This window comes from Diachasma alloeum, unplaced genomic scaffold (genome assembly GCF_001412515.2).
Source record: "Diachasma alloeum isolate Michigan unplaced genomic scaffold, Dall2.0 Dall_scaffold_00370, whole genome shotgun sequence".
Taxonomy (NCBI): domain Eukaryota; kingdom Metazoa; phylum Arthropoda; class Insecta; order Hymenoptera; family Braconidae; genus Diachasma; species Diachasma alloeum.
Window position 1 is genome coordinate 213,678 of NW_021680509.1, and position 27,926 is coordinate 241,603.

At 37.0% G+C, this 27,926-nt stretch overlaps 1 protein-coding gene across 4 annotated transcripts in view; it reads right to left on the reverse strand.

The window, feature by feature from the left end:
- The window catches only part of LOC107041631 (protein Star), a 34,959-nt gene extending 14,484 nt beyond the window's left edge, over positions 1–20,475 (reverse strand). The window contains exons 1-8 of one of the 4 annotated variants that reach the window (XM_015262254.1): positions 20,223–20,475; positions 19,307–19,429; positions 16,935–17,007; positions 16,685–16,862; positions 16,395–16,615; positions 13,470–13,664; positions 3,055–3,297; positions 667–1,009 (exon numbers count right to left, since the gene is read on the reverse strand). In XM_015262254.1, coding sequence (XP_015117740.1) covers positions 863–1,009; positions 3,055–3,297; positions 13,470–13,664; positions 16,395–16,615; positions 16,685–16,862; positions 16,935–16,952 — 1,002 coding nt within the window. In that variant the 5' untranslated portion in view covers positions 16,953–17,007; positions 19,307–19,429; positions 20,223–20,475 and the 3' untranslated portion in view covers positions 667–862. Of the gene's footprint in view, positions 1–666; positions 1,010–3,054; positions 3,298–13,469; positions 13,665–16,394; positions 16,616–16,684; positions 17,251–19,306; positions 19,430–20,222 lie in introns of those variants that run through there. The other 3 variants (XM_015262253.1, XM_015262256.1, XM_015262255.1) reach the window with 3 other exon arrangements.
- Between the last annotated feature and the right edge of the window lie 7,451 nt (positions 20,476–27,926).

A 27,926-nucleotide genomic window follows, 5' to 3' on the forward strand; every position in this document is an offset into this window, starting at 1 on the left:
AGGAAAACAAAAAACAATGAAATAATCATATCTTCGAAATGGGCTGTTGAAAAAATCGGAAAAAAATTGAGGGATAGTTTTTCTAATCCCCCAATCGAAAGAAAAAATAGAATCCCAATCGAGTAGAAAAAATCTAGATCAATTTCCAAAAGGGTGAGGGTCAGCCATTGACTCATTTAGCATGGAATACCTCATGTTTTATTCGGATATTGCACACAGGATTTTCATTTACAATAAGGCAATTGAACGATTTCATAACCCAAACCTCTGGCGATGGAAAGTAACTTCATCCCTTACGTTTTGGTTTAACCGAAATTAAAAAAAAAGACATACAGAGAGTATCACAAATAGTCGTCGATTTAAAAAATTGAACAAAAAATGTTACGATTAATTTTCAAGATCGAGGGCTATTTGTCATATTATTTATTGATAAAGAAACTACTGTTCCGGTGTAGAAGAGAACACTTCACGTTTATAAAAAGAATCGTAGCTCAGAGATATTATACATGGAATTTGATTTTTTCCACACGTAATGTAAATAGTTTACAACTACCATCATTAAATCCTTCTGATGTTTAACATAAGTAGTATTGATTTAATAATCAATTGTAATAAATGGCTAAGATTGAAGGCAATAAAATTATTGGAATGATAGTTTTTCTTGCGCACAATTAAACGAGAACCACATTTATTTTATGATACCTATGCAATTGTCACAGAATATATACATGAAGTTACATAGCTAATTCTCCCGCAATCACAATTTATGGAGAGCCTAGACACTCCAGCAAAAAAACCTGATTTTATTCTACAGGGATCTTACTCAATTATGAATAAATTATATGGAATATGATTAATAGTCTCATTGAGACTTTTTAACGAAAATTACATCATTTGCTAAGTTGTCTTCATTTGTAACTAGACCGTGTACGGTATAGCCTTTTTCTTCCATGAATCTTATCAACCTTTGTTTACCCCCCTCCACATGAGTGAATTCAACGGAGAGAGTCTGCAATAATATTTCTGTTAGTAGAGTTATGCATTCAGAATTGAAGTGATAAAACAATACGAGTCGATTGTCCACACCTCGTTCGAATTGAATACGTGCGAAAAAATTGTAGAAAAAAAAAACTAGGACATTCGCAAGAGATTGCGATCGAAACGTCTATTCACTTTTTATTCTATTTAAAAACCCACAGCTCTTCCAACCACGTATGAAAAAATTCAATAGAAAACCTAGAGAATCTGCTAGAAAATTTTATTACAATTCTATAGAAATTCTATGGGATTTCTATAAGATTTCTATTAGGAATGTTATGCGAAATCAAAATTTTTAGGTTGAACCAGGTAGGTAATTTTTGTTTAAATTATAACTCGATAAATATCAATTTTATCAAAGAAGTGCAAAATAATTTTTTTATTCAAAACATGTGCAAGTTTTGGTTAACAAAATCCAGACACGAAAAAATTGAATTTACAATGAATTAATCAATAAACAAATTTAAAAATTAACAACAAATCATGAGGGCATGCTGCGAAAAATTGCCGGTACAATTGGCGTTCTCTAATCTCCGGGAGTTCCCGAGATATTGAGTTTTTTATGAGGCTCAGCTGACTACAGCGGAGCTGTCAGCGTGCTGCGGTGAGTGGACTTGGTACCATCACCGATGCTTAGTGTAGATTCTCAGTGTCTGGGAAATAAATATATTGCAATCGATTGTCTACGAGTACATTCAATTGTGAATCAAATTCCAATTATAACAATATTTTATAACAATATTATAACAATATTATCTTAAAAAAATAAAATTAATTTATTTATTAACAAATTCTGAGAGAACATTTACAAATGTACAATGTTACATGCATCAGACATGGTTATTTCACTATTGATTTGATACTACACGACGTTGTGGATCTGAAGAATGAAATTGACGGATTTCAGTGATGGTTGACGCATTGGAGAATCGAATTTTCAAACCCTCTTCTTCTATTTTATGTTCCTCAGTTGTACAAAAGATACTTTCTATTGACTTTACTGAGTCTTTAGCGAATTCATAAAAATCTTGTGGTGTTTTAATTTGATTTTCACACGGTCGTTGTAAACTCGCACGAGTTGCGGCTCTCTTCACCGTTCCACCAAAGGATAGCTTTATGCACCAGTTGACTGTCCATTCATATTTCCGGGAATCATTTCATTATCAATAAGTAATGCAAAGTCAGGAGTACCTGTTTTGCAATCTCCCAAAATTCGTTGTTGATTGAGGTTCGAAGAAAGTACCACGCTGAGAACCCATTGGGTACGATTCACTTCGCGTGTTCCCCTAACATAGCATGTATCGGAGGTAACGTGCAACTGGCGCAGTTTCATAAAAAACTCAATATCTCGAGAACTACAGGAGATTAGTGAACGCCAATTGTATCGGCAATTCTTCGGACCTACTCTATATAATATATTTTTGTCGAATTTTTCGCGACATGCCCTCATGATTTATTGTCAACTTTTTAATTTGTGTATTGATTAATTCATTGTAAATTCAATTTTTACGAGTCAGGATTGTTTTTCCCGAAATTTACACATGTTTTGAATAAAAGAGTTTTCTTACACTTTGATAAAATTCACATTCATCGAGTTATAATTGAAAAAAAAATAACTCACCTGGCCCAACTTGCAATTTTGATTTCACATAACGAAAAAATTTAACGAAACATAACTCGTTTCGTTTTTTCACATAACAAAATTTTTTTTTTAATAACCATCCAAGGCATGCATGGAATAAATTGACACCATATTCAAATTTTCTTAAAGTTTGAAAAAAAGTCTTTCGATCTGATCGAAGTAGTATGGAACGCCCCTAATGCGAATACAAAGACGAATCGCGCCAAGTGTGCCACGGTTTTTGGGTAAAAACCGAGAACACATTGGACTCGGGAATTCATTATCGACTGAGTTCACTGCATGAGAACAAATGACCTGTCCCAATTCTGGAACGCCGACAGAATTTCGTTTTATCACTTCACAACTGAATTTTTGAGGAAAGCATTAACTATTACCGTTATGTCAACTCTGTCGAATGGGATTGTTTCAAGGACATCTAATTCATGTCCCTCAATATCAAGACTAAAGTAGTCCACGGTCTTGATTTGAAGTGCAGCGATGTAGGAAGCCAGAGGGAAGCATTGAACACCCACGTGCATTCCTTCATGCGCGCGATCTGGTGAATTCGTTATACTCGGATCATTATGCTTATGTGGTGCATGAATTCTTCCGATGTTTCTCGCCATCAAGAATGGAACCTAATAAAAAAATGGAAAAAAGGTAACTCATTCAACATTTTTGAAAAATAGTAATACTTATCAAACAAACGTAGAGATTTTCTATGAGACGTTGTTATAGGGCGATTCTACAGAAATCTATGGGACATTCCATGTCAACTCAGCCACCCCGGATTTTTTTTTGTCTAGAAAAAATGATTTGAATGCCGCATTTCGAACTACTATATATAGACAGTATTCCTGCCAAATTTCATTGCCTCATGATTTTTTGTTTCTGAGATAATGACTACCAAACTTTAAATTTTCAAAAATTCATAACTTTTGAATGGCGCATCCGATTCGAACAAATAAAAAAAGTAAATTTTTGTTTTCGTTCATACTTTCAGGAAAAAAATTCCATAGGCGTGAAGAAGCTTCTACACCTAAATTTCGATGAATTTTTACGTTTTGATTTTTTTTCGGCTCTAGGACCGTCCGGTATTCGACTGGAATTTTTTTTCTCATAGAGGACGTCCATATATGATGTAGAAAAAATACGCCAATATGGGAGAGACAACCAGTGCAACAGAGAAAATTTTTGTTTCCTAAATTTTCGTGTTCTTCCGCTTTCTAGGGGAGCTGCCTCGTCTTTATTAAGAAATTGATATTTCAATCCGTACATTTGATGAATATGAGTTAGGAAAGAGATTCATCACGATAGAAAAGAGAAACAATGCGTCGGGAAAATTTTTTTTCTGAAATTTTTGAGTTTTTTCGCTATCTATGAGAGCTATCCAAAGAAACAAACGTGTCAATCAATATTTTTTGCTCATAACGATGAAAAGGAAAGCCATCATGGAAGAGACAAGCAGTACACCAGAAAAATGTGATTTCATCGCAATTTTCTTATTTTTTCTCCTTTTTTCTTTTTCTTCTTCTTTTCAGTCATTTTTTTGCTTCTTTCACCTTTCAATCGACAGTTTTCCCTTCTGCTAGATGGGAGGGACTATCAACAACATTATAAACCTCTTTCGAAAGACAAAGTACTCATCCAAAGAAGTGCGAAATATGGAAAAACCGGTTTTATTTTAGTCCGCAAGGCTTGAACGAGGCTCGGTGCCAAGGCTTGATTCAAGCTTTGAATTACCAAATTTTAAAGGCTCAATCGAGCTTCGGCTAAATAAACTGCAGTATTGTTTACAGATATTTATATAAACGATTTCTCATTGCTTCATAACCCTTTTTATAAATTTAGAGTAATCTATGAAAGCGAGTGCGGTCGGACCGTACATCACTGTTGCTAAGCGTTGTTGGTGATTGTGATTGTTGGTTAATTAACAACGGATGGGAAACAAATTATTATCATCATTAGTTTCTATTAATTACTCGTCCTGGATTATTACCGCGCACCTGGAAATTGAAATACAATGGAATCAAACATTTCAAAATTGGGGTTCGATCCGGGGTCCTTCTGATCCGTAAACACGCGCGCTATCCACTGGGCTACCTGCGACTTCTTAGGATGATACATTTTGTTCAGGTATAAAAATTCAACTTATGTTAGTGTTATTTTGTTATTTTGTTGATATCCTAATTAAACTTCCTAAACTTGAATGAATAATGGGTCCGATGGATTTAGGAGTTCAGAATCGATTGATTAATTAATTATAGATAAGGATAATAATAATTATGTAGCCACGTGCACAAAGAGCTGCTCTAGGCCTGGCCTGGGGTTAGCTTAGATAACTTGGCGGAAAATTATAGCTATGTTTGTAGATGATGATAATGTTTTCACCACCATTAGCTGATGAGTATTGATATAAAAATTGAGGAAATTAATCGGAAGTAACTTTAATTTTCGAGGCCTTGCTGAGCCCTGAATAAGCCTTGACGTACTGAGCCTAAATACTGAAAGCCTGGACTAGGCCTGAATTGAGCCTGGCCAATGGTCCCTTTAATCATCCTCATTTGAAGCTCAAGTGAAAGATGAAACCAAGCCTATCCCAGGCCTGAATAACTGAGCCTCAACAACCCTGGGCTCATACAGGCTTGTTCTCATCGTCAGCCTATGTAATTCTTACCTGGGTTGGTGAAAAAAAACACATCAATTCCTTTGAAATTCTCTTTTGACCATCGAAACAAAGCATCTGGCGTCAGGATGGGTTCACCATGGACGATTTGCATGCTTCTACCTCTCGCTTCTCTTTTGAAAACAGCACCCACACCGTCACAAGCTCCTTTACCGTGTGCGGTTGCATGGAAATGGGCCTCTGCATCTATTCCAAAATCACTCTTGTGATACAGAAGATTAGCCATTTGGTAACGATTCTTGTAATGCTGTGCAGCTCCATCGGTGACATAGATGATTCTCTCGACATCTTTGCAGTTATTCTTCACATGTTGTATTAGAATTTTCTGTACCAAGTAAACAGCTGCTGTATCGTGAGTAGTACTATCTGACAAAACAACTAAACTCCGATGCTGGATCTCGTTTCCTTCGCGATAGTAGTAAACAACGGGATGGACTGTATATTGGTCATTGTTTGTAGTGGAAGGATTGAGCAGCATCTTGAGCCACAAAGGCATAATTTTCTGAGAAATCACAGTGCACTAGTACTTCGCCGTTATTCAAATTCTCTTTTCGATCTTTAACAATAGCTGATTGCTCTTTAACGATGAAGTGATGGGGTTTTAATACTTTTAATCGTTCGACAAGAAGATCGACGAAGTCATCCATCGTAAGCGTTTGTGTCTGCAAGGTACACCTGTCAGTAGTTTGCCACACGCAAAATTGGACAGTTTCAACAACAGAATCAGAAAGGAGCTTCTTCAATTCACATGAGAAGGATTTCACCCCAGGGCAGTCGTTACATTCATCCAGATGACAGGCCGGGGTTGGATTTGTACACATCAGTGGTGCTAGTCAATCTTTGTTATCCTTGAGTGGGCAGGGGGAATCTTTAGTTAGAGTGGCAATGTTGATGGCTTCGAGCATCAATTTGCAATTTTGATGATACGTGCAAACACATTCGACGTGAGTGCAATTTGCCCCCACCAGTACACATTGTTTTGGTCTCAGCTCAGCGAACTCACTGAAATCAACCAAAGCCTCTGGATGAGTATTTTTGTACTTCTTATGAAGGTGTTTCAGATTTTCGAGTATCATTTGCTTTTGCTCTACTTTCTTCTCTCCATTGATTTTGACGGATCCTTTATCTTTCATCCCTGGCATGATACGACTATTCTCTAGATAAAACTTGTGTACTTTCTCGACCGTTTGTTTGGGAAGTGAATGGCCTGCTTTCGCAATTGGTGAGGCAAATACTCCTTTGTTTTCTCTCAATTTTTTCGCTCTTGAAGCCATGGATCTCATAATGCCAAATTCAGAAGCGATTTTCCACTCTCTCCACAACTGTGGAAGAACCGTCAAGATTTGCAAGCGCTCATCGTACTTTTCCAGATCATTGAATTTTTTCTTCAAACCATCCAGCATTTTTTCTAATTCTATTTTTCTCGAAGATCGATAGCGCTTTGATAAAGAAGGATCAGCGTCATTTTGGTCATCTTCCACATCAGAATGCATGGGGGAACTGGAGAATTCAGATACATTGTCCGCTTCTTCATCGATTGAAATGCCGAAATCGTCGAGATAGAATGACCGACCTGATCTCAAAGAACTGTTCATCACATCTGGGCTTGGTTCGGGTGTTTCGGCTTGGAGCTTTGATATCTCGGGTGGGGTGGCCGAACATCGAAGATGTGTATCATGAAGATTCACCATTGAGACGGGTGGAATCACATAATTCGGGGCCATCTTCCGGCACTGGCCACAGATTTTCGCAGACTTCGGTAGAAAGGAAAACTTGTGTATTGCCGAGGAAATGGGCCGCAAATCCAAACCATTGTGTCCCTTCTGACCAGGAATCCGCATCGGATTCGCACACCTATCACTTCGCGGCATTCTATGAAATGGAAAATTATCAAATCCAATCCAAAATTATCCGGAAAATGAGTATTATTCCAATAAGTAACGTGAAAACTGCTTACCTCGATACAACAGACAGGAAAATGCGAATCGATTCGCAAAGAATTGTACAACGATGAAAACTCAATGAGGAAGTTGAAGTTTTCACTAAAACTAGAGCCTCAGGAAAAACTGATGATATTAAATCAATGAATTGATTCTTTTTGTTTTCTTTTCTCATTTGTTTGGTCATGATTAGACGAACTTCCGATGATGATGACACAATATAGCTCTCATAGAAAGCGAAAAGACGCAAAAATTTTGAAAAAAAATTGTTTCCCGACGCATCGTTTCTTTTTTCCATCGTGACGCATCTCTTTTCTAACTCATATTCATCAAAGGTATGGATTGAAACATCAATTTCTCAATAAAAACAAGGCAGCTCTCCTAGAAGGCGTAAAAACACAAAAATTTAGGAAACAAAAATTTTCTCCGGTACACTGGTTGTCTCTCCTATGATGGCGTATTTTTTTTACATCGTATATAGATGTCCTCTATGAGAAAAAAAATATTCCAGTCGAATACCGGACGGCCCTAGAGCCAAAAAATAAAAATAAAACGTAAAAATTCATCGAAATTTAGGTGTAGAAGCTTCTTCACGCCTATCGAATATTTTTTTACTAAAAGTATGAACGAAAACAAAAATTTTCATTTTGTATTTGTTCGAAGTGGATGCGCCATTCAAAAGTTATGAATTTTTGAAAATTTGAAGTTTGGCAGTCATTATCTCGAAAACAAAAAATCATGAGGCAATGAAATTTGGCAGGAATACTGTCTATATATAGGAATTCGAAATGCAGCAATCAAATCATTTTTTCTAGACAAAAAAAAATCCAGAGTGGCTGAGTTGACGTGGAATGTTCCTTATACATTTAACGTGCATGATATTCGGATAATTTCTGTACACAACTGTGTATAGAAATTATCGGAATATCATATATGTATAGCGACCCTATATGATTCCATATGGAATCACCTTATGAGAATATTCTATAGAATATCTGTAAGGAGTCCTCTGGGTAATGGAATTTGCTGTAGAAAAAAGTCTATAGAGTATTTTGCTTCCGAATGGAAGTGTTGAAATAGTTCAATGTTTAGATTTTTCCTTCCGAATGGAACCCTTTTTTTTCGACCGATTTTTTGATTTTCTAATTTTCATTGCAAATGGTCCAGAATGTTATGAAACGTGAAGAAATGATGTTTTTAGAGTCATGTCTTTATGTATCTGACAACTTGGATTTTTGATGATGAACTTTGAGAAAATTCAACATAAGTACGGTGAAATTTGTAGATAAAAATCTGAAATTTTGGTTCATTGTAGCTATTATTGAGCTCAACTGTGGGGCGCTGTTTCAGACCAATTGGTCCAGTAGTTCCTGACATATAACAAATTGTTTAAATTTCGTTTTTCTTCAATATCTCAAAAACTACTGCACTGATTTCCAATTTTTTTTTTTAATACTCGTCTCGATGGCCTCTATGTAAGTCAATCAGAATGTATAAAATCTTTAATACACAGTTCGGAGATATTGCCGTTTTTCATGAAAAATCTTGTACGCACGATAGCTTTTGAAAAAAAGGAGATAGCAAGTTGAAATTTAGAATGGTTCTAGGTGTTATAATACTAAAAGTTGATATTTTGGATGGGCACAATCGGCCGAGCGGTTCCTGAGATATGCAACCTTTTGTGTAAATATATTTCTTCAAATATCTCATGAACTACTTGACAAATTTCAATTGTTTTTTGAAAATACTCCTCTCGGCAACCACTATCTGGATCAATTAAAATATATATCTCCGTTCATACAAAGTTTCCGAGATATTCGCGTTTATCGTTTTTCAAATTATTTCATTCTTGTAAGCACGATAACTTGAGAAAAAATGGAGATAACAAATTGAAATTTGGTATGATTATCTCTTGCAATACTGAAGGTTGGTATTTTGGACAGGCGCAACCGCCCGAGCAGTTTCGAAGATATTTAACCTTTTATATAAATCTTTTTCATTAAAAGGTTGAATATTTTCCTGCAGACACCCGGTTGCATGTGGTTACGGCTGTATGCTTGTCACAAGGATAAAGAATTGCTACGTATCCGTTCGGAAGCTTACGACTAGTGGAATTGGTGAAAATAGAAAAACAAGAAAGAGACTAATGACGCAAAAAGTAACCTGCTTGTTTTAATTTTGCTTGGAAATGAAGTAGAATAGTCTGAAACTTAAAAACAAGTTGTTATATCTCAGCAACTACTGGACCGATTGGGCTGAAACAGCGCGTCAAAGTTGAGCTTGAGGATAATCGGACGAGGAAGAAATGTAGGAGATGAGGCGGAGGGATTTCTATTGTTTTCCTGCAGAAAACCAATCGCTGAACAAAAGAATGTTTCCCATTCGGATTCAAAATTCAGGTAATATTAGGGAGTATCTCCGGTTAAAAATTATTTTTGGAGCTAATCAAATTTATTTGTATCTGTTCCACGCATTGAATGGTTTCCAGATTGTTTTTTTTTTTTTTATGAATGAAAAAATATTAATCCATGCGAAAAAGTGGCAACATCATCGGTAGTTTTTTTTTTCACCAGGAGCTGGGGGCCTATTCTCGAAATATTTCCGTGCACGGAAGTGGCTTCGTAGACGAATTGCGTATAGGAATCATATAGGTGTTCCGTCAACGGAGTCGATTCCGCGCACGAAAATATTTCGAGAATAGGCCCCCGGGTACCACTGGCTCGAGGGAGCTCCAATCATAACGCTTCATCGCTCTCTCACGAGACGTTTAAATTGACCGCGCTACCCCCACCTGATCGGTACTCGGGACGTTACGTTGCTGCTGCTCGTTTGGGCTGCGTGCGCAGAAATTTCATTTTTCAGTACTTTTTTCGCTATTATTAATAATCAATGCTACTAGACGACAATTTTTTTCACTCAAAAAATCATTGATCACATGTTCTAAATGTGTTTGAAGTTTCATGACTTTGGCTGCATTTTTTCATTGGGTTTTGCAGTTTTTTTGGTGATTTCCATAAGATCACGAGTTAAATGGCCGTTTTTCAAAAATTCCTAATAAATTAACCATGCTCCCCAGCAGTCTGAAACTTTGCACACGCTGTTTACATTATTTAAAGAATACGTAAAAAAAAGAAAAAAATGGCTTTTTTTCTAACCCTCCGTGCTCGCCCGATTATCCTTAATCATAGAATGAGTCGAAATTTCAGATTTTTATCTACACATTTCACCGCATTTATGTTGATATCCATGAGGAGGATATGTTAAATGAAAAAATGGCTAGGAGCCGGATAGCTCGGTTGGGAGAGCACCCAATGCACAAGGAAAAGGTCCCGGATTCAAATCTTGGTCTGGACTATCCAATTTTTTTCAGTAAAAATTTTCGGGTTATTCATGTTGAGAATAATCCCGCTTCTTCTTCTACCTCATCCAAATCCCATCCAATCATTTCCTATAACGTTGCATAAATGTAGAACGCTACATAAATTTATTTCTCGTATGTCGGAAAAATCGAGGTTTCTTTTCTAAAAATTAATTACTAAAAACCCAAATTGTTTAGAGACAAGACTCTAAAAACAGTTCTTCGCGTTTCATAACATTCTAGACCATTTGCAATGAAAATTAGAACATCGAAAAATCGGTCATATACAAGGTTTCCATTCGGAAGCAATACTATGAATTAATCGAAGAATTAAAGGGCTAATAATTCCATAAAATCTCAAATTGTGTCATATTATAGGTATCAATGGAGGACTAACTTTATGCCCTATTTCAGCCCAATCGACACAACCATTTTGGAGACCGCGGCATTTGTTTCTAAATCATTTTTCGCAAATATCTGGAAATCTATCTCACCGATTTTAATCATTTTTCGTTTAAAATATTCACCTCAATAACCTCTATCTCAACTCATTAAAATATTCATATCCGTTCATCCACAGTTTTCCAGATATTACCATTATTCTCGTTTTCGCTCAAAATCCTTGTACGCACTCCAAGTTCTGAAAAAATCAGCATATTAACTTGAAATTTCGCATGAAGTTTCCGGATGGTTAGTTTCGGATATATTCAACTTTATAAGTTACTGTATTTCCTTCAATATTTCAAGAAGTAATCGACCGATTTCAATAATTTTTTTTAAACATTCATCTCGATGCCCTCCATGTCAAACAATTAAGATACACATTACACATGCTCCTCCAAAGTTTTCAAGATATTTTCATTCTTCTTTTGTTCACTCAAGATTTTTATCCGAACTTTAACTTTTGAAAGAATCGGGATACTAATTTGAAATTTCGCATGAAGTTTTCTCCCATCCTTGCGACGATTCGTTTTGGAAATGGGCTCAATGGGATCATAAGTTCCGGAGATATCCAACTTCGTATGTAAGTCTATCTCATTCAATATCTTAAAAACTACTCAATTGTTTTCATTCCGCCCATAAGAACTCATCCAACTACCAAAATGGAACCATTCGGAACCTGCCATCAATTTATTGTTGGCAAAAAAAGGTAAATCCACTCGTAAGTAGAAAACCTCCGGTCGCACACTCACTATCACATGCTTGCTGTCACCTGCATGTTTTGAGTTGCCACGGAATTTCTACAGATTTCACCTTTACATATTACAGAGGGACCCATCATAGTACAACTCAACACAATGAGTTCCTTTGTTCTTATTTTAAACGTGTACGTTGCGGGCCCGGGTCATGCTATTCTTGAAGTTAAAAATAGCGGTAGGAGGCAGCGGAAAATCACTCATAGCCGCACGAGTGAAACGTAGTCTAGAGCCCCGCACCTGAGGTGTCGTTTTTTTCAAATTATTAATTGAATGATATTTTTCAATAAGACTGGTTCACGTTCAGCGAAGGCTTAAGAGTAGCTAGTAACTGATCCAATCTTATTCATAAAAAATTGTAATCATAACATGCCAATCGACTAATGGGTCGGCGATGCAAAAAAATATTCCCATCATAACGAAATTCTCAATGAATTCAGACAACTTACTCGGACTCTAAATGAAGTATTGAAAATGAATAATGAAGGAATCAACTTCAACTTTGTGATCAAGGGGGGGGGGAGCATAACGCTAGGCATTGTGGCATGACTTCATCACAGTACGGGCAAAGAAAAAATACTTCCGGTCATAGAATAATTCTGAATTGATTCAGACAATTTATTTGGACCCTATATCATGTATGAAAAATCAATTGGAGCGGAATCCCCAATTGATCATCGATGAAGGACAATTGAAGGACAATCGATGCGCGGCCCCCAGGGACCCTTCGTCGCCCCTGCCGCGAAGCAATCTGCGCCGGTCTCCCGCCGCTAGTTTCAGCTTCATTGCTATTCCTATGTAATTGCTTCATATTTACGAAATTAATAACTTTAATGAATATACAACTCTACATGTAGGTCATCCCCTGTACGACAAAAAAAACTAATTATAAATTTATATATCCCTTTATTTGCTGGAAAAAATTATTCATTTTAACTAATAAGTGACACTTTCTTGTAGAATCCCAAGAAGTACTAGTCAAGAATACAATCCTCACCAGCTCTTAGTGTGACCCGGGACTCACGACGAGGAAGTTACTGATGAGGAGTCTCAACAAACCCATATCGAAAAATAGTTTTTCACACACCTGCACGGAAAGTTCGTACTTTCCTCCCGCTCTTCAAAGAGCAAAATACGAGATTTCCTTTGCAGGCGTGTAAAAAATAGCATGTGCACCTCGGGCGGGAAAACATGACTTTCCGCCCCTGATGCACAATATACTATTTTAATAATATTATTTACCGTAATACATATTTCATCCCTGTGATAACTTTTACCTGTAATATTATCGAACTATAATATGTAGGGGTATAAGCGTTTCTATAGGGAAAATCGGAAGATGGGATAGGAATTTCCCGAAAATCTTCCATAGACTTTGTCTGTAGGAAATCCTATTTTCTATAGGATGTCAAACCTCTCCGTAAGATTGTCTCGTAGGAATTTATATACGGAAATCTATAGAAAATCCTATAGGATTATACCACGAGAATCAGGTATCAAGAGAACGTCTGTCAGAAGCATTTGCAGTTTATAGAACAACACACACAAGCACACAGAGTCTCAATTGAATGGCATTGAGGTATTAAACGGATTAACACGCAAGGGATAAATTAATGAATATATTTCTCACGTGCATGGGATACTTTTTGATGCTGAGACAAGTTGGTGACACATATGCTCTCCTATTTTTATTTAACATTTTCGTAAAATTGATTGGATCAGCTTCTATCAGAATCCCTGTCCAATTGAGTTGTTTCTCTAAAACCCAAGTATTACTACGAGTCTCGCCATCATAAGCACCACATTCGATAAAAAATCCATTTGTCTGGAAAAAAAACGTTATCAAAAAATATAAGGAACCAATGAACATACATACATACATACTTTAACTACACGGTATAACAAAATTTGGACGTATTCGACCTTGAAAACGAAACCGACCCCATCTTATAGATATTTTAATGCTGATTTTAAATTTATTTCAGGAAATCTTTCTAGCTGGTCTAGTTTTCGAGAAACAAAATATTGAAATGCTAAAAAATGGCGAAAATGAACAATTTAAAAAATTTGTAAAAACATGAATTAGAACGTAGTTTTTCTCAAAAAATCACTATGAATTAATGAAAATGTGATTCGTTTAGTGGACTAGCGTATGGAGCGCGCTACGCGCGCCTTTACCCAGAGTATGGTTGTCTATGTTTCTTTAAGGTATGGTTCCTAGTAAATTCATGTCCGGTTCAATTTTATCTATTTGTTCTAAACTTTTTTACTTTTCATATTTGATTTACAAAAAAAAAAAATTAATTTAAAAATTGAAAAGAAACTAAAAAAACTTTTTTTTTAAATACAACATTATATATATATATATATATATATATATATATATATACATATGCACAGCGTACATATACGCCTCCATATACACTACATGTGGCTATCCTACTCGCCTCTTCTCTGAGAGGCCACTGCGTCAAATCGGAGGCGACTACGTCTGTTTGATGTAGCGGAGGCCAGTTGTAATTGCGTGCAAAATCTATATATATATATAATAAAAAAAGTTGATTAAAAAAAATTTTTATGTGTATTAAATTTTTTAATTAATAGATTTAATTAATTTTTAAATTTTTCAAAATTAATAATACATTATATATGGTATATATTATATATACTATATATATAATGTATTATATATAATGTATTATATATATGATATATTATATTTTTCAAAAATATTAATTTTTTTTCTCTTTTTTTATACGTGACAGCTAAGCTATGCCGCAAAAAACGGTGACAAAAAACGTTACATGCTTTTTTTTAAAGGGGATTCGATTTCATCCCAATTGGTTGCGTCAGAACGAGTGAAAAAAAAATCTGAAACAGTCCCAATTTCATGATTTTCTTGTGATATCAAATGATCGGAAGTTGGTTGCACACACTTTGGTGCACGTTAATTTCAAATCTATCTATACCCGTGTATGAACTTCGACTTGACTTAAGGATAATCGGGCGAGGAGGAGGATATTCAAAAAATGCAGCCAATTTTATGAAGATTTTTTTCCACATTACTGAATCCATTTAGATACGGTTTGCAAAATTTGAGAGACCCCACAAGCACAGCAACAACAAAAATGATTTTTAAAGTTGCTGCTTATACATGAAGTTAAAGGTAGCATCAATAACTCGTGCATTTCCTCTACATTATCGATCAGTCGGCAATCTGGAAAAAATACTGAAATTATTGATGACCCATTTAACCCGTCAGTAGGCGCGCTATGAGCATTTCCCTCACGCAATGCTAGTCAACCTATAAGACGCCTCTGCAGTGCGAGATACTAAAATTTAGTAACTAAATACAGCGCGCCTACTGACGGGTTAACCTTATGTATAAGCAGCAACTTTACAAATCAGTTTTGTTTTTGCCTTGCTTCTGTGGTTTCTCAAATTTTGCAAGCGGCGTCTAAATAGATTCAATAATGTGTGAAAAAATCTTCATAAAATTGGCTGCATTCCCACTCCACGCCCGATTATCCTTAAGGTGTTTCGGGCGAAAAAGGTAAATAATGGCATTCACCTGGAATTCATATGGAATGGTTATAATCACAATTGAATTGTCTATGAATTTTCATTGAATTTTTTCAGATTTCAGAGGTTTAATTACTGAAATAAAGTTGAAAAATAAAGAGATTAACGCACAAGGTTAACACATGTGTGAAGATAGACTTAAAATTGGCATGCATCAAACTGTGCGCAACCAACTTCCGATCATTTCATTTTACAAGAAAAATCATGAAATTTGGACCTTTTAGAGATTTTTTCACTCACTTTCATTCAACTAATTGGGATGAATCCAAATGCACTAAACAAATTACATTTTCATTAATTCATTGGATTTCTTCTGGAAAAAAACTACGTCCAAATTAATTTTTTTTTCAATTTTTTAAATCGACCTTTGATCCACTTTTCAACACTTCAACATTTTTTTTCATAAAAGCTAGGCGTGCTAGAAAGATTTTTCAAAAGAAATTTAAAATCAGCATCCAAACATCTATAAAATGGGCTCCGGTTCGTTTTTGTGGTCGACGACGTCCGAATTTTGTCGAACAGTGCACGGGGAGAAAAATTCAATAAAAATTACCAGAAAAATAACGTAAAAATTATATTTCGAAACGTAATCCGCAAGCGAAGTAAATTCAATAAAAAGTGTGAGTCGGAACTGAAATTGTACGAATCGCCACGTAAATTCTATGATTTGTTCCGTAAAAATTAACCACCCGCCTGATAACTCACCAGCTTCGTAGAAAATGTTGAACGTTCAAGAATTTTTGATTTTGGAGGTATAAATCGGAAAGTTTCTGTAAGATTTCAGCAAAGTTACGTGACAATTTCGTACTCTGTTCGGTGATTAACCTGAAAATTCACTGAACGTTTCAGATTTCTTCTCTTCCATTCCTATAAAAATTGCCGGAAAACGATTCCCCATTGGGGATTACGTGAATTGTTCCCCAATTTTTACTGAATATTTCTCTCCGTGCGTTTTTCCATAAGTTTCAAATACTTTATTGTTGAAGTAATCTCTGATTATTCGGGCCTGACCCATTGACGGATCTTTCTCGTGCGTCTCCCGATAACCGAAGTATGGAAAAGGTACAGTATTATTAATTTCCTTAGTTATCCAATGTCCTCGAAGAACATGTAATAAACGCTCATCGAACATATTAACATCCTCACTGTTGTACCATTGCTCAGCTCCAGTGTGATTGAACCACTTTCGCATAACTAGAAAATTAAACTTGTACAATCAGCTAATAATCCGGTACACATGCTGTTTCTACAACGTCACGTTACCATAACTGTAGGCTTCAGGCCACACATCATCGTGGTAAGTATCCCTGGGCGGCAATGGAGCACTTTTAATATTCTTTATCGCAATGATGATGAGAATAATTACCAATGTTATTCCCGCAATAATCCATTTCTGCCGCCAAATACACTTTGCACTTGCATTGAGTAATGCATACCCCTTCTGTAATGTTTTTATTCCAATTACTTTTTAGAGAATTCCATGCAAAAATTTGGATAAATAGGAAGCACTAACTGTTCTCATCGCCGGCATGTTTGATATTGAACTGTTGACACGTGTTCCCACCCACGTGGCTCCCCACTTTACACTTTAAACAGAGATAGAAACATGAATGTTACCAACAGCACTTGTTGGACTGTTTTTTTTTTTAAATGATACGATTAAATATTCTACGGTTCACTTGAGGAATAGACGAACATACAAATATAAATGACACCTTGACACCGCAAGTGTCTTTCAAAACCGATTCTACAGGTTACACTTTAAACACAGCATATTCGAGATGACGTAGCCGCAGTAGAAAAAAATTCCTCTTTTAGCACACCGAGTGAACACATGCGCACCCAGTTCTCAGCCATGCGTACGGAACATATATAGCCCGGCTCGTTTGACCTTGAATATCGGATAGATCCGTAGTTTAACAGAAGTAATTCGACGATAGAAAAAGACCACATAGCTCCTGGTCAAGGCTAAAGATTTTCAAGACTCGCCCTTATGACAAACAGAACAGGGATACAACGCTCCATTCTTGAGATTGCCTCGAATAAAAGTACACTGAGAAAAAAATTGTTTTTGTCAAATATCCATTTACTTGAGAGATGTATTTATTTTTTCAATACCGTATTCCTTCTGTCGATTCCCAGGCAATCCTCATTAGGTTTCAATTACATCAATTATAATGTTCTAGAAGATGATCATGTCAATTATGACCTTGAGTGAACTCCCTCAATAAGTATCAACATTAAAACATTAATCGACATTCTTCCCTCTAGAAAATAAGAAATTTAGCAAAAATGAGAAACATTAGAAGAGTTCATCGAATGTCATATATGTGCAGCATAATCATCCTCTAGAGCAACATGATTGTTATAATGGAAACCCAGTCAGGCTCGTCTAGTAATGACTCATTTGAAGAAATACGATTGTCAAAAAAATAAATACTTCTCTCAAGTAAATAAATATTTAGCAAAAATAATTTTTTTCCTAGTGTAGTAGTTTTCTCTTTATGTATCATATCGACACCATAATAACAGGCACACGTATCTACATAGGGAACTCAGCACCTACGCTTGTCTGTTATTTAACATGTCGATATAATGATGGACGAAAATAACCGATACTTGCGACAATCTTAAAAATAAACAAGTGGGAAATTGCTCTTGTATTGCATACAGTGTCGTTATTTTTGCTAATAAATTAGCAATATACTTCCGAATACTTATATTGCACATCATTTCCTTTTATCATGTATAATTCTTCTTCTTCTTCTGTTCAATGTGGTTATATCCTCTCACTCTAGAAGAGGCAAGCACCATATCATATATAATTCATTGGTTATTTCATTTCATTAAATTGAATAAGATTTCTTTTCAACTAATTTTGTCAACTTTTCAACGTAGTTGAATGTTATCATCACCATTATTCTTATCCTCCCTTTCATCTGTACAAACGATTGTCTTGTTTACGGTTTTATCTCTCCCCTCAGTCCTTCGATAAAATGTTAATAGAAAAATTGTATTTAGACATACGTGAATAAATGTGAAATATCACATTTGAAGAAACCATCAGAGAGCTCATTTTCAGGGAAATTCATGAAAAATTTGAAATTTTCAAAAATCATCATAAAAATTTAATCAACCAATATAGCTATCGTAATCATCTTTTAACTTCGACTTAATGTCATTAAAACAAACATTTTAAGCTGTGATTGAATTCATTTGAAGCATGATTTTCAAAGATAGCCCCGGAATTCTGATTTTTTTTAACACAAAATTTCTGCAAATTTTCAAATAAATCAGCATAACGAATGCTTTCATCTTCGAACTCGGTCAAAAGGACATTCAATCAATTCAGAAATTTTTTTTAGTTATCGTGAGACAACCGATTTTCGAAAAAAATCGAAAATTAAAAAAAATTGTCGATGAATTGAATTTTAATTAAGAAAAAGTTTGTTACATGCATACACACATACACACGTACAGACGAGGGCGAAAAATTTCAGTTTCGGACTTTTTGAATTCTACTGGGTCGATATAACACAAAAAATCCAAAACTTAAATTTGAACGATTACAAAGTTTCCATTCGGAAGCAAAAAATCTATAAATACCGTTCCAACTCACCAAATGTGTCAACAATAAAAGATAAATTCTATGAAAGCAAGATGCTAATAATCTTACAGTATATGCAGTTACGTACAGAGTACACGTCTTGGAACATTCGTTGCAAGCTATAAAACTTGTCCTTGATTAGTATCGGGTCAAGCAGGTGATTGATAGAGTATAACATGTCATGCGTAAGCGTGATTCCCAACAGCAAAGGAACATAAGATGGAATTTTTGTGATATCTTCGTATTTTGGTTAGTTAACATAGATCTGTCATACTTACAATTAGCAACAAGTGTCCATCAAACGGGTTCGTGTCCTGTATGCTTTAGGGAACTAGGATAAATTATCAGTAGTAATTAATCGAGATCTCTAATATGCTTGGGTTTTTCTCGATGTTAACGAACTGAAATTAGGTGAGAAAGAAAAATCAGAAATATTGCGTTTCCTTTGTTTTCATTGGAAATCAACAATTGACATGAATGGAAACCATAGAAATCTGTAACCTGGAAGTACTTTCATGAGGGAGAAGTTTTAGTTTAACGTATAACCGGGGCGTATTTTATTACTGATAAGAGAGTCAGGGTAATCAAATAAACAGAACAATAAGGGACAATTTTAACCACAATAATCTCTAATATATTCTCTGCGTTTCGAATTAGTGCAATTTGTCCACAATTCTTTTTAAATGTGATCTAGAGAGTGAGTAAGACCGGGCTATTTGTCGGACACGCAAAAGAGATGACTCTAAAATAATATGCAAAAGGAAAAAGGCTAGTCGTAGCTTGTTTGTTCCGTAAAAATTGACCACCTGTCTGATGACTCGTCGCTATGGGCACAATAAGTCGTGCCGTAATTTTTCCCCAACGATTGAGAAATTTTACGGAACGGAACATAGAAATAACTCACCAGCTTCATAAAAATTGTTGAACGTTCAAGAATTTTTTATTTTGGAGACATAATAAGTCGGAAGTTTCTGTAAGATTTTACTTCTTAAAAAAAATTACGTTACAATTTCGTACTTTGTTCGGTGATGAACTTGAAAATTCACTGAACGTTTCAGATTTCTTCTCTTCCATTCCTATAAAAATTGCCGGAAAACGATTCCCCATTGCGGATTTCGTGAATTGTTCCCTAATTTTTACTGAATATTTCTCTCCGTGTAACTATCCAGACGAGAAGCTATAACTAATACTCACAACACTGTCGAATTATATTGAAGAACACTGGTGGTCTGGTCAGGTCCTCCATGGGGATAATTAAATACTGCTGGAGTCTCCGTTCCTCCTCCGTGCTCCGGGGTCCGGCCAATCTCCGGACTAGAATGTCTGCTAACTCTAGGAAGCCTTTCACTCCAAAGGGGATATTTACTTACAGGGGTTCTTTATATTACTTCCTAATCTCTATCGCACAACCACGTGCTGACACCGCGGGACGATCCCGTCGAATGGTCTCTCTCGCGTTCGAGTCCCTTTCGGCACTTCCTCGGCTCCTTTCGGCCTTCTCGACCCTCTTCCTTAACTCTCGTCATCACTGGGAAACGTTTCTATGTGAAAAGGTGTGCACTATGAAATCCATGGGTCAAATTGGTTTTTTTCTGTTTTTTAGATCATAGAATTTAAATTTGTTTGTTGGTCAACGCTCAACTGATGTATTCAAAAGTTATTAACAATTACATTGTTCAAATGGGTATAATGAATGTAATCCCAAAAATTGGCAGAGTTGTGGCGATTCTGGTGAAGGGTCGTACGGCCTGATACACTGCAGCAAAATTTTTTCTTTTGTGTTTTTTCTCGAAACTGTTTTTTGACGTGGTAAACGTCGTATCTCAGACTCCATTCATCCGATTCGCTTCATCTCCAGATAGAGTATAGTTAATATAATTTTCTATCAAACCATCGGTTAGTTTTCCAATAGGTTTATCCATTTGTTAATAACAAATTCTTCAAGTCATTTTTTAAGATCGGAAATCGACTTTTTTCCTCTACAGTTTGTCATTTTCGGCAGTATTTACCATGGTCAGAAAAAAAAGGGTCAGGGCCTAAATGTCCACAATCTACATGAGCACACGCATTTTCTCCACAAGAGGGTAGTTCACCGCTTTGAAGCCCACACATAGCAATGTGCGCGGCAACTTTATCCACCTCCAGTTGTCCACATGAAAGTTGCCCTGGCCCAACCCCAAACTTTCGGATTAACAAAAGGCCCTGATTATGTTGAAAAGACAGAAAGAAAATCTAGATTCTCTCGGGAAAAAATCAACTGTGCTGGAGAAAAAGTTTTATGGCAAAATAACCGACAATTTATCCGTTGACAATTTTCCCACCGACAATTTCCCCCACATCCATTATTCCCGAGATATAAAATATCTACTCTCAAATAATTCAGTTGTTTCATTCAAATTTCATCCCATTCTGAAGCAATATTAATCCTTCGTTACTCGCGAGAAATTGCCCGACGTGGTTACCCCCATCGCGGCGCCGTGCCGTAATGTAAATCGGAGCGCGCCGTTGCCACAATTCATTCGGAAAGTGGACTCGCTGATCTCCCAGTATCCTCGGCAGCCACAAGTGTGGCAACGCCGTATGTAATATTCCCATAACCCGATCAGTTACATCACGACATGGTGCCGTATTTTTTATTCCCAGTTAGCATAGGAGTGAATTTTCTCCAATCAGGGGCTTTCGCCGTGGTTAGAAATGGCAAAATATGCCTTCAGATAAAATCAGTGAGGCATACAAATTTTTTCATATTTTTTAATGAGTTCTTTTTGGAAGCTATACTAAAAAATACCATTTCTGTACTGCTTCTCATGATTTCTCGTCTGGGAATTGGTATTACATACTTCCCAAACTCGAAAACTTGAAAATCACTACAGAAAAATATTGTTCCTGGGAGCCTATTCTCGAATTGAAATCGTACGTTCGACTTCAACAAGTCGCATGCGGCCCATAAGGCGTACCACGAGTCGCATGCGACCTATTGAAATCGAACGCACGATTTCAACTCGAGAATAGACTCCCTGGGCTGTTGCGATGNGCTATACTAAAAAATACCATTTCTGTACTGCTTCTCATGATTTCTCGTCTGGGAATTGGTATTACATACTTCCCAAACTCGAAAACTTGAAAATCACTACAGAAAAATATTGTTCCTGGGCTGTTGCGATGGGGGTTTTCTACTCGTGTGGCGTTGGCCTCCGAGCCGTAGGCGAGGACTGGCCAACCACACGAGTAAAAAAACCCCATCGCAACAGGCCGGAAAAATACTATTTCACCGGCGCCGTGCCGTGGACGCGAGTAATTAAGGGTTAAGCGCAAACACGAAAAATACGTAACTCAGATAATTGATAGATAACATTTAAGGATAAGCGGGCGAGGGGGAAATGTAGGAGGTGAGGCGGAAGGGTTTCTATTGTTTTCTTGCAGAAAAACAATCGCTGAGCAAAAAAATTTTTCCCATTCGGATTCAAAATTCAGGCAATATCCCTAATATCTCCGGTTAAAAATTATTTTTGGAGCGAATCAAATTTATTTGTATCTGTTCTACGCATTGAATGGTTTTCAGATTGTTTTTTTTTAATAAATGAAAAAATTAATCCATGCGAAAAAGTGGCAACATCGTCGGTAGTTTTCTTTTTCACTAGGAGCTGGTACCACTGGCTCGAGGAAGCTCCAATCACAACGCTTCATCGCTCTCTCTCAAGAGACGTTTAACGAAATCATTCATTTCGAATCTTTAAAATCATTCGAAGTCAATTGCACTCCCGAAGTCATGTCACGAGCCACTTGAAGTCATTGATTTCATTTTTTTCCGAAATCACCAAAGTCAAAGTCGAATTCACTGAAATCAACCCCGAAATCACGTGAAATCGACTGTATTTCGAAGTCATGGTGTCACTCAATCAGGGAGTGAGTAGCCCCTCGAACGCTTTGGTTTCATCTCGCGCTTACGCTTATTCGAGATTTTCAAGATATATCGAGATCGATTTCCTTTCTCGTTTTTACGATAGAACGATAGGATAACTCATATTTTACATATAATTGCAATGGTTCCGCCTCTTCAGAAAATCAATTGAACTCGATTCATAGAAGCACGCTGTTTCCATTAATTAATAAATATACATTATAATCATTCACCGACATTCAAATTAAAAGATAATTATAAATGATACTGAATTAAAATTTCAAACGTTCAAGGCATCCCATTTCGGCATGACGAACCCACAGACACTGGTACTGAGTGTTTAAATTACAGGTCTCAACACTCAGGTAAACAAATTTTGTGTGAGGTAATGTGGCTACCAGTGATAATACAATTGGGGAGACATTGTCAAATAGCGAGTTTGATTCGAATCGAAAAGAGAGGGGGTCATAGGGTAGCCTCGCTAGTTACTCCTTACCATCGGAAATTGTAAACACATGAACTATCGGATCATTTATCGACGGATATAATGTACCCAGGATAAATCCAATTGTCAATAATACAATTATCGCTGGGAAAATGTCTTCAATTTGTGTTTCTTAAGGGAATTTTGTCGCGGAAATTTTTTGGGGAAATTTTGTCAGGGAATCAAAAATTCCCGGTTTTATGACGCATTCGGTTGAATGTCGGTTTCATAAGGCACTTGAAAAATCAACTTCTGTAATGAAACGTCTTCAATTACTTCTATCTTTATAAATCCATGAGGAAAAAATAATTTAAGGTGTTTCATGCGAAAAAGGTAAATAATGACATTCATCTGGAATTCACATAGAATGTTTATCATGACAATTGATTTGTCTATGAATTTTCATAAAATTTTCGCACATTTTCTTTCCAAGTTATTAACGATTGAACTTTAATGCGGCATGGGGATGGGCAAAGTCCAGGTAGCTCGGAGCTACTGCAATAAAACCAGTTAGGAAGGGCTGTAAAGATTACATCCCTTCCAATTACCAAGGTCCCAGTACGATCATAGCGGGAGTAACGAGTGAGTGAAGTGACGAGTGCGGAAAGCGAAATTTCCTCAAAGCGCTCAACATTTTGTTCTTTTTAAAATTAATTTAATTTGTTACTTAAGAGAAAACTACTGAGTTCTATGAGTTCTAACAGTAAACTGAAATGATGTTAGAGGCTATCATACCCTAGGTGGTATGATAGTCGAATTAAAAATCACGAATAATCGATAAAAAAACAAACAAAAAAAAGGGATTAAATAATTCGAACACAGAATTGGATGGGAAATAGTATATTTCAGCACGTGTGGGGCAATTTCGTCTTTAACGTGTGTGGGGTTTACAGCATGAGCCGAAGGCGAGTGATGTAACCGCACACGTTAAGGACTAAATTTCCCCACAAGTACTGAATAAAATTTTATGTCACGAAGCCTGAAACCGGCTGAATTAGACACGAGACGCGAAGCGTCGAGTGTGTAATCCAGCCGGTTTCAGGCATGAGTGGCATAAAAGCCGTTACGGCATAAAAAACCCAGATTTATTGATTAGGATATAATAGATCGATTACAACTGCGAATGACACTTGTTTTACATACACATACACACACGCTACCACACTGCAATGTCTGTCCTAAGAACACTACGATGTGAACTGTCGGACGCAGCTATGGACATGTACACACACACACGCGTGTCGATAATGCGAAAGATAGGTTATGGAATCACACATTGTGTGATTCCGAGACGATATTCGTAATTAAATTACGAAGATATGAGGTGGCCGTTGCACCACCTCCGATACGTTTTTAGATGAAGTGGACGTTCGCCACTTCAAAAAAGATGTAGAGGAAGCGGCACGTTGCACCACTTCCAATACGATTGGCGTTGCCGTTCACTACACCGTTAATCTGAATTGATTTTTACAGATTTTGCGAAGTAACTGTTTTGGATGTTAGATTGACACTTTGAATTAATAATAACACTGATTTCACACGAAAGATCGATTGACAAACTTAAATGCTCGAATAGCGTCGGTTTTGACCGTTACACGTGGTGTAATAGACTAGGTTGGGTTAGCGTCGGTTGGTCGCTTCCCCGCGAGAAACTAGCGAGTCGAGAGGGGGAAAATTCGCAGCGGTGGCGTGGCGAACTAGATAAAAACTAGCATTCAGCGCGCGCGTAGATTTGAACGAGTTACGATGTAACAGTAAACAACTATGAAGTTGAGTCAGTCGGAGGGGGCCCCATAAAGGGTAACCCCCTTTCATACGCCCGGTACAAAGGGGCCTGTTCAACCTACACGGAGAGAAATATTCAATAAAAATTACGTATCTTTTCCGTAATTCCGGAGCGAAATGTGGTTATAGGAAATTTCACGGAACTCCCAGGCAGGAAACGCCAAGCTTCGACAATTAGTCCGAGCTTGGCCCCCGCACGGCTGACCGAGGCTTGGAAACCTAGCTTGGGCCAGTCTTGAGCCCGTAGTGAGAACAGTCTTCAGCCAATACCGGTTATAGCACGGGGTCCAAGCTCTGGCAGCCGAGCTCGAGCCAGGTTTGGACCAAGCCTGTCATCCAAAGTTTGGTACCCAAGGCTCAGCCGAAGTTAGCCCAAGTCCGGCCCCCAATCAGTAACCAGAGATAGCAGATGTCTAGGGGGAGCGCTTGGTTACCAAGCTTGACCCAAAACTGGTTGAAGGCTGTTTTCCAAAGCCTGGTTATACCAAACTTCAGCCATCATTGGGCCGAGCTCAAGCGTCTATTAATAACCACTCGTGAGAAAAGGCTCGATTTTCAAGAGTGGACCACGTTAGGCTCATCCCTGGTTTCCAGGACTTGGTACAGAAACGTTCAATATGGCTTAGGACAAGTCTGGTCAGCAGTGAATAACCAGATTTAAAGTCTGGTCACGTGGATAACCACATGCGGGGTCAAGTCTGGTCACCAGTGAATAACCACATGCGGATGCACCCTTCGTTCCAATAGCTAATCAAAACTGTCCTTCAAAACTTATTTTTCACGGTCAATTGTTGCCTATTTATTACGAAAGTCCGAATCAGCTAATGAAAGTTCACAATTTTTTCTCAAGTATTGTCAGTTCAGAGATATTCTTAGTTCAGAGATTTAGAAAAAAAAATTCGAGATGTCTCTGCTTGCGGTGTATGAGGCATCTCCAACTCCTCCAAGCAGCCAATGTAAGTTTTAACCTCTTTTTTTCCACGTGTCGTCGATAGCGTTTCATCATGAAACCGAATAAATTTAAATACTCAGATGCATATAAAAGGCTGAGGAAAAACAGATTCATNCTCCTCCAAGCAGCCAATGTCAGTTTTAACCTCTTTTTTTCCACGTTTCGTCGATAGCGTTTCATCATGAAACCGAATAAATTTAAATACTCAGATGCATATAAAAGGCTGAGGAAAAACAGATTCATGAAGAAAATGGAGAAATTGGATGACATTCTTGATGAGAATAAATATGAAGATGTAGAATGTACAGGTGAAGGTGACTCAAATGAGTGCGATGTGAATAACGGAGTTGATAATGAAATTGAGCATTTACCGGAATTAAGTGGAAGTGAATCGAGTGTGAATGAAGTGGAAGGTGAAGTTGGAAGTGAGAATGAAACTTCGGGGTATTGGAATGAAGGTGAACCAGGAGTGAACACCGTTGAAGATCCAAGGACTGATGAGGAAGAATGGATTAATTCCCATGATGCTATGGAGATTTTTGACTCTAGTTTTCAAGATGAGTTTTCAAATGAAATCATCAATGTAATTGATGCCTCGGACCTTGGAAATTTCCAGCATGAAAACACATCTACTGATGGGGATGGGAATAACCTCTTTGAAGAAAAACCACCGAAGAATATGAAGGAAAAAATGTTGAAATTAGCAATTGATCACATTGGCCACATTCGTTTACAAGTTATCACTGATTTACTCATCGTCCTCCAATCAGAAGGATATAAGAATTTACCTAAAACAGCAAGCCAACTACTGGGATTTAAGCATCGAGTTCATTCGAAACCTATGATCAGTTCTAAAAATAAACTAGGCACTTACGTTTACTTGGGTATCGAAAATGGTTTGGCTAAACGCATAAATCCAGAGGTATATACCGAAGACATGATAGAAATTCTTATCCACATTGATGGAGCTGCAATGTATCACAGTTCCAATGAGCAGCTGTGGCCAATTTCGGCCAAACTCTATCATAAAGACTACGAATGTGCTCCATTTATCATGGCCTTATACTATGGCAGAGGGAAGCCACTACGAGTTGCAGATTATTTACGCGACTTCGTTAGAGAAGCAAAAAAATTGACTATCGAGGGGCTAACTATCAAAGGCAGATTTTACAAGTTCAAAATCCTTGGTATAATCGCTGATGGCCCTGCTAGGACATTTTGTAAANGTAAGTGTTGCAAAGGTCCAACGGGGTTTTTCGGATGTGAAAGATGCACGATCAAGGGAATTACTGTGAATAAGAGGAGAGTGTATCCAGAAGTGAATTGTCCAAAGAGAACAAGGGAATCGTTCATCGATCAAACACAACAAAAACATCACTTAGAGGACAAAGAAACTAAGGAAAAACTCATTTCACCTCTTCTAGACATTCCTGGCTTTGATCCAGTCATGGATATGCCCCAGGAAATAATGCATTTAATGTTCCTGAATTTGGCGAAGACTTTGCTTGAAAGGTGGACGCAAAGGAAGAAGAATGCGTACAAATTAACCCCTGCAAAGCTCCAGGAGCTAACAGAGTTGATGGATGCAGTAACATCTTTTGTACCTGAAGAATTTCAGCGCAAGAAATTCGATATTGGAGACCTGACACACTGGAAAGCAACTCAGTTCTCATTTTTTCTACTCTATGTCAGCAGCATTGTCCTTCAGTTTGTATTGGATGGAGATAAATTCAAGCATTTTCTGCTGCTACATGCAGCTATTCGCATTCTGTGCAA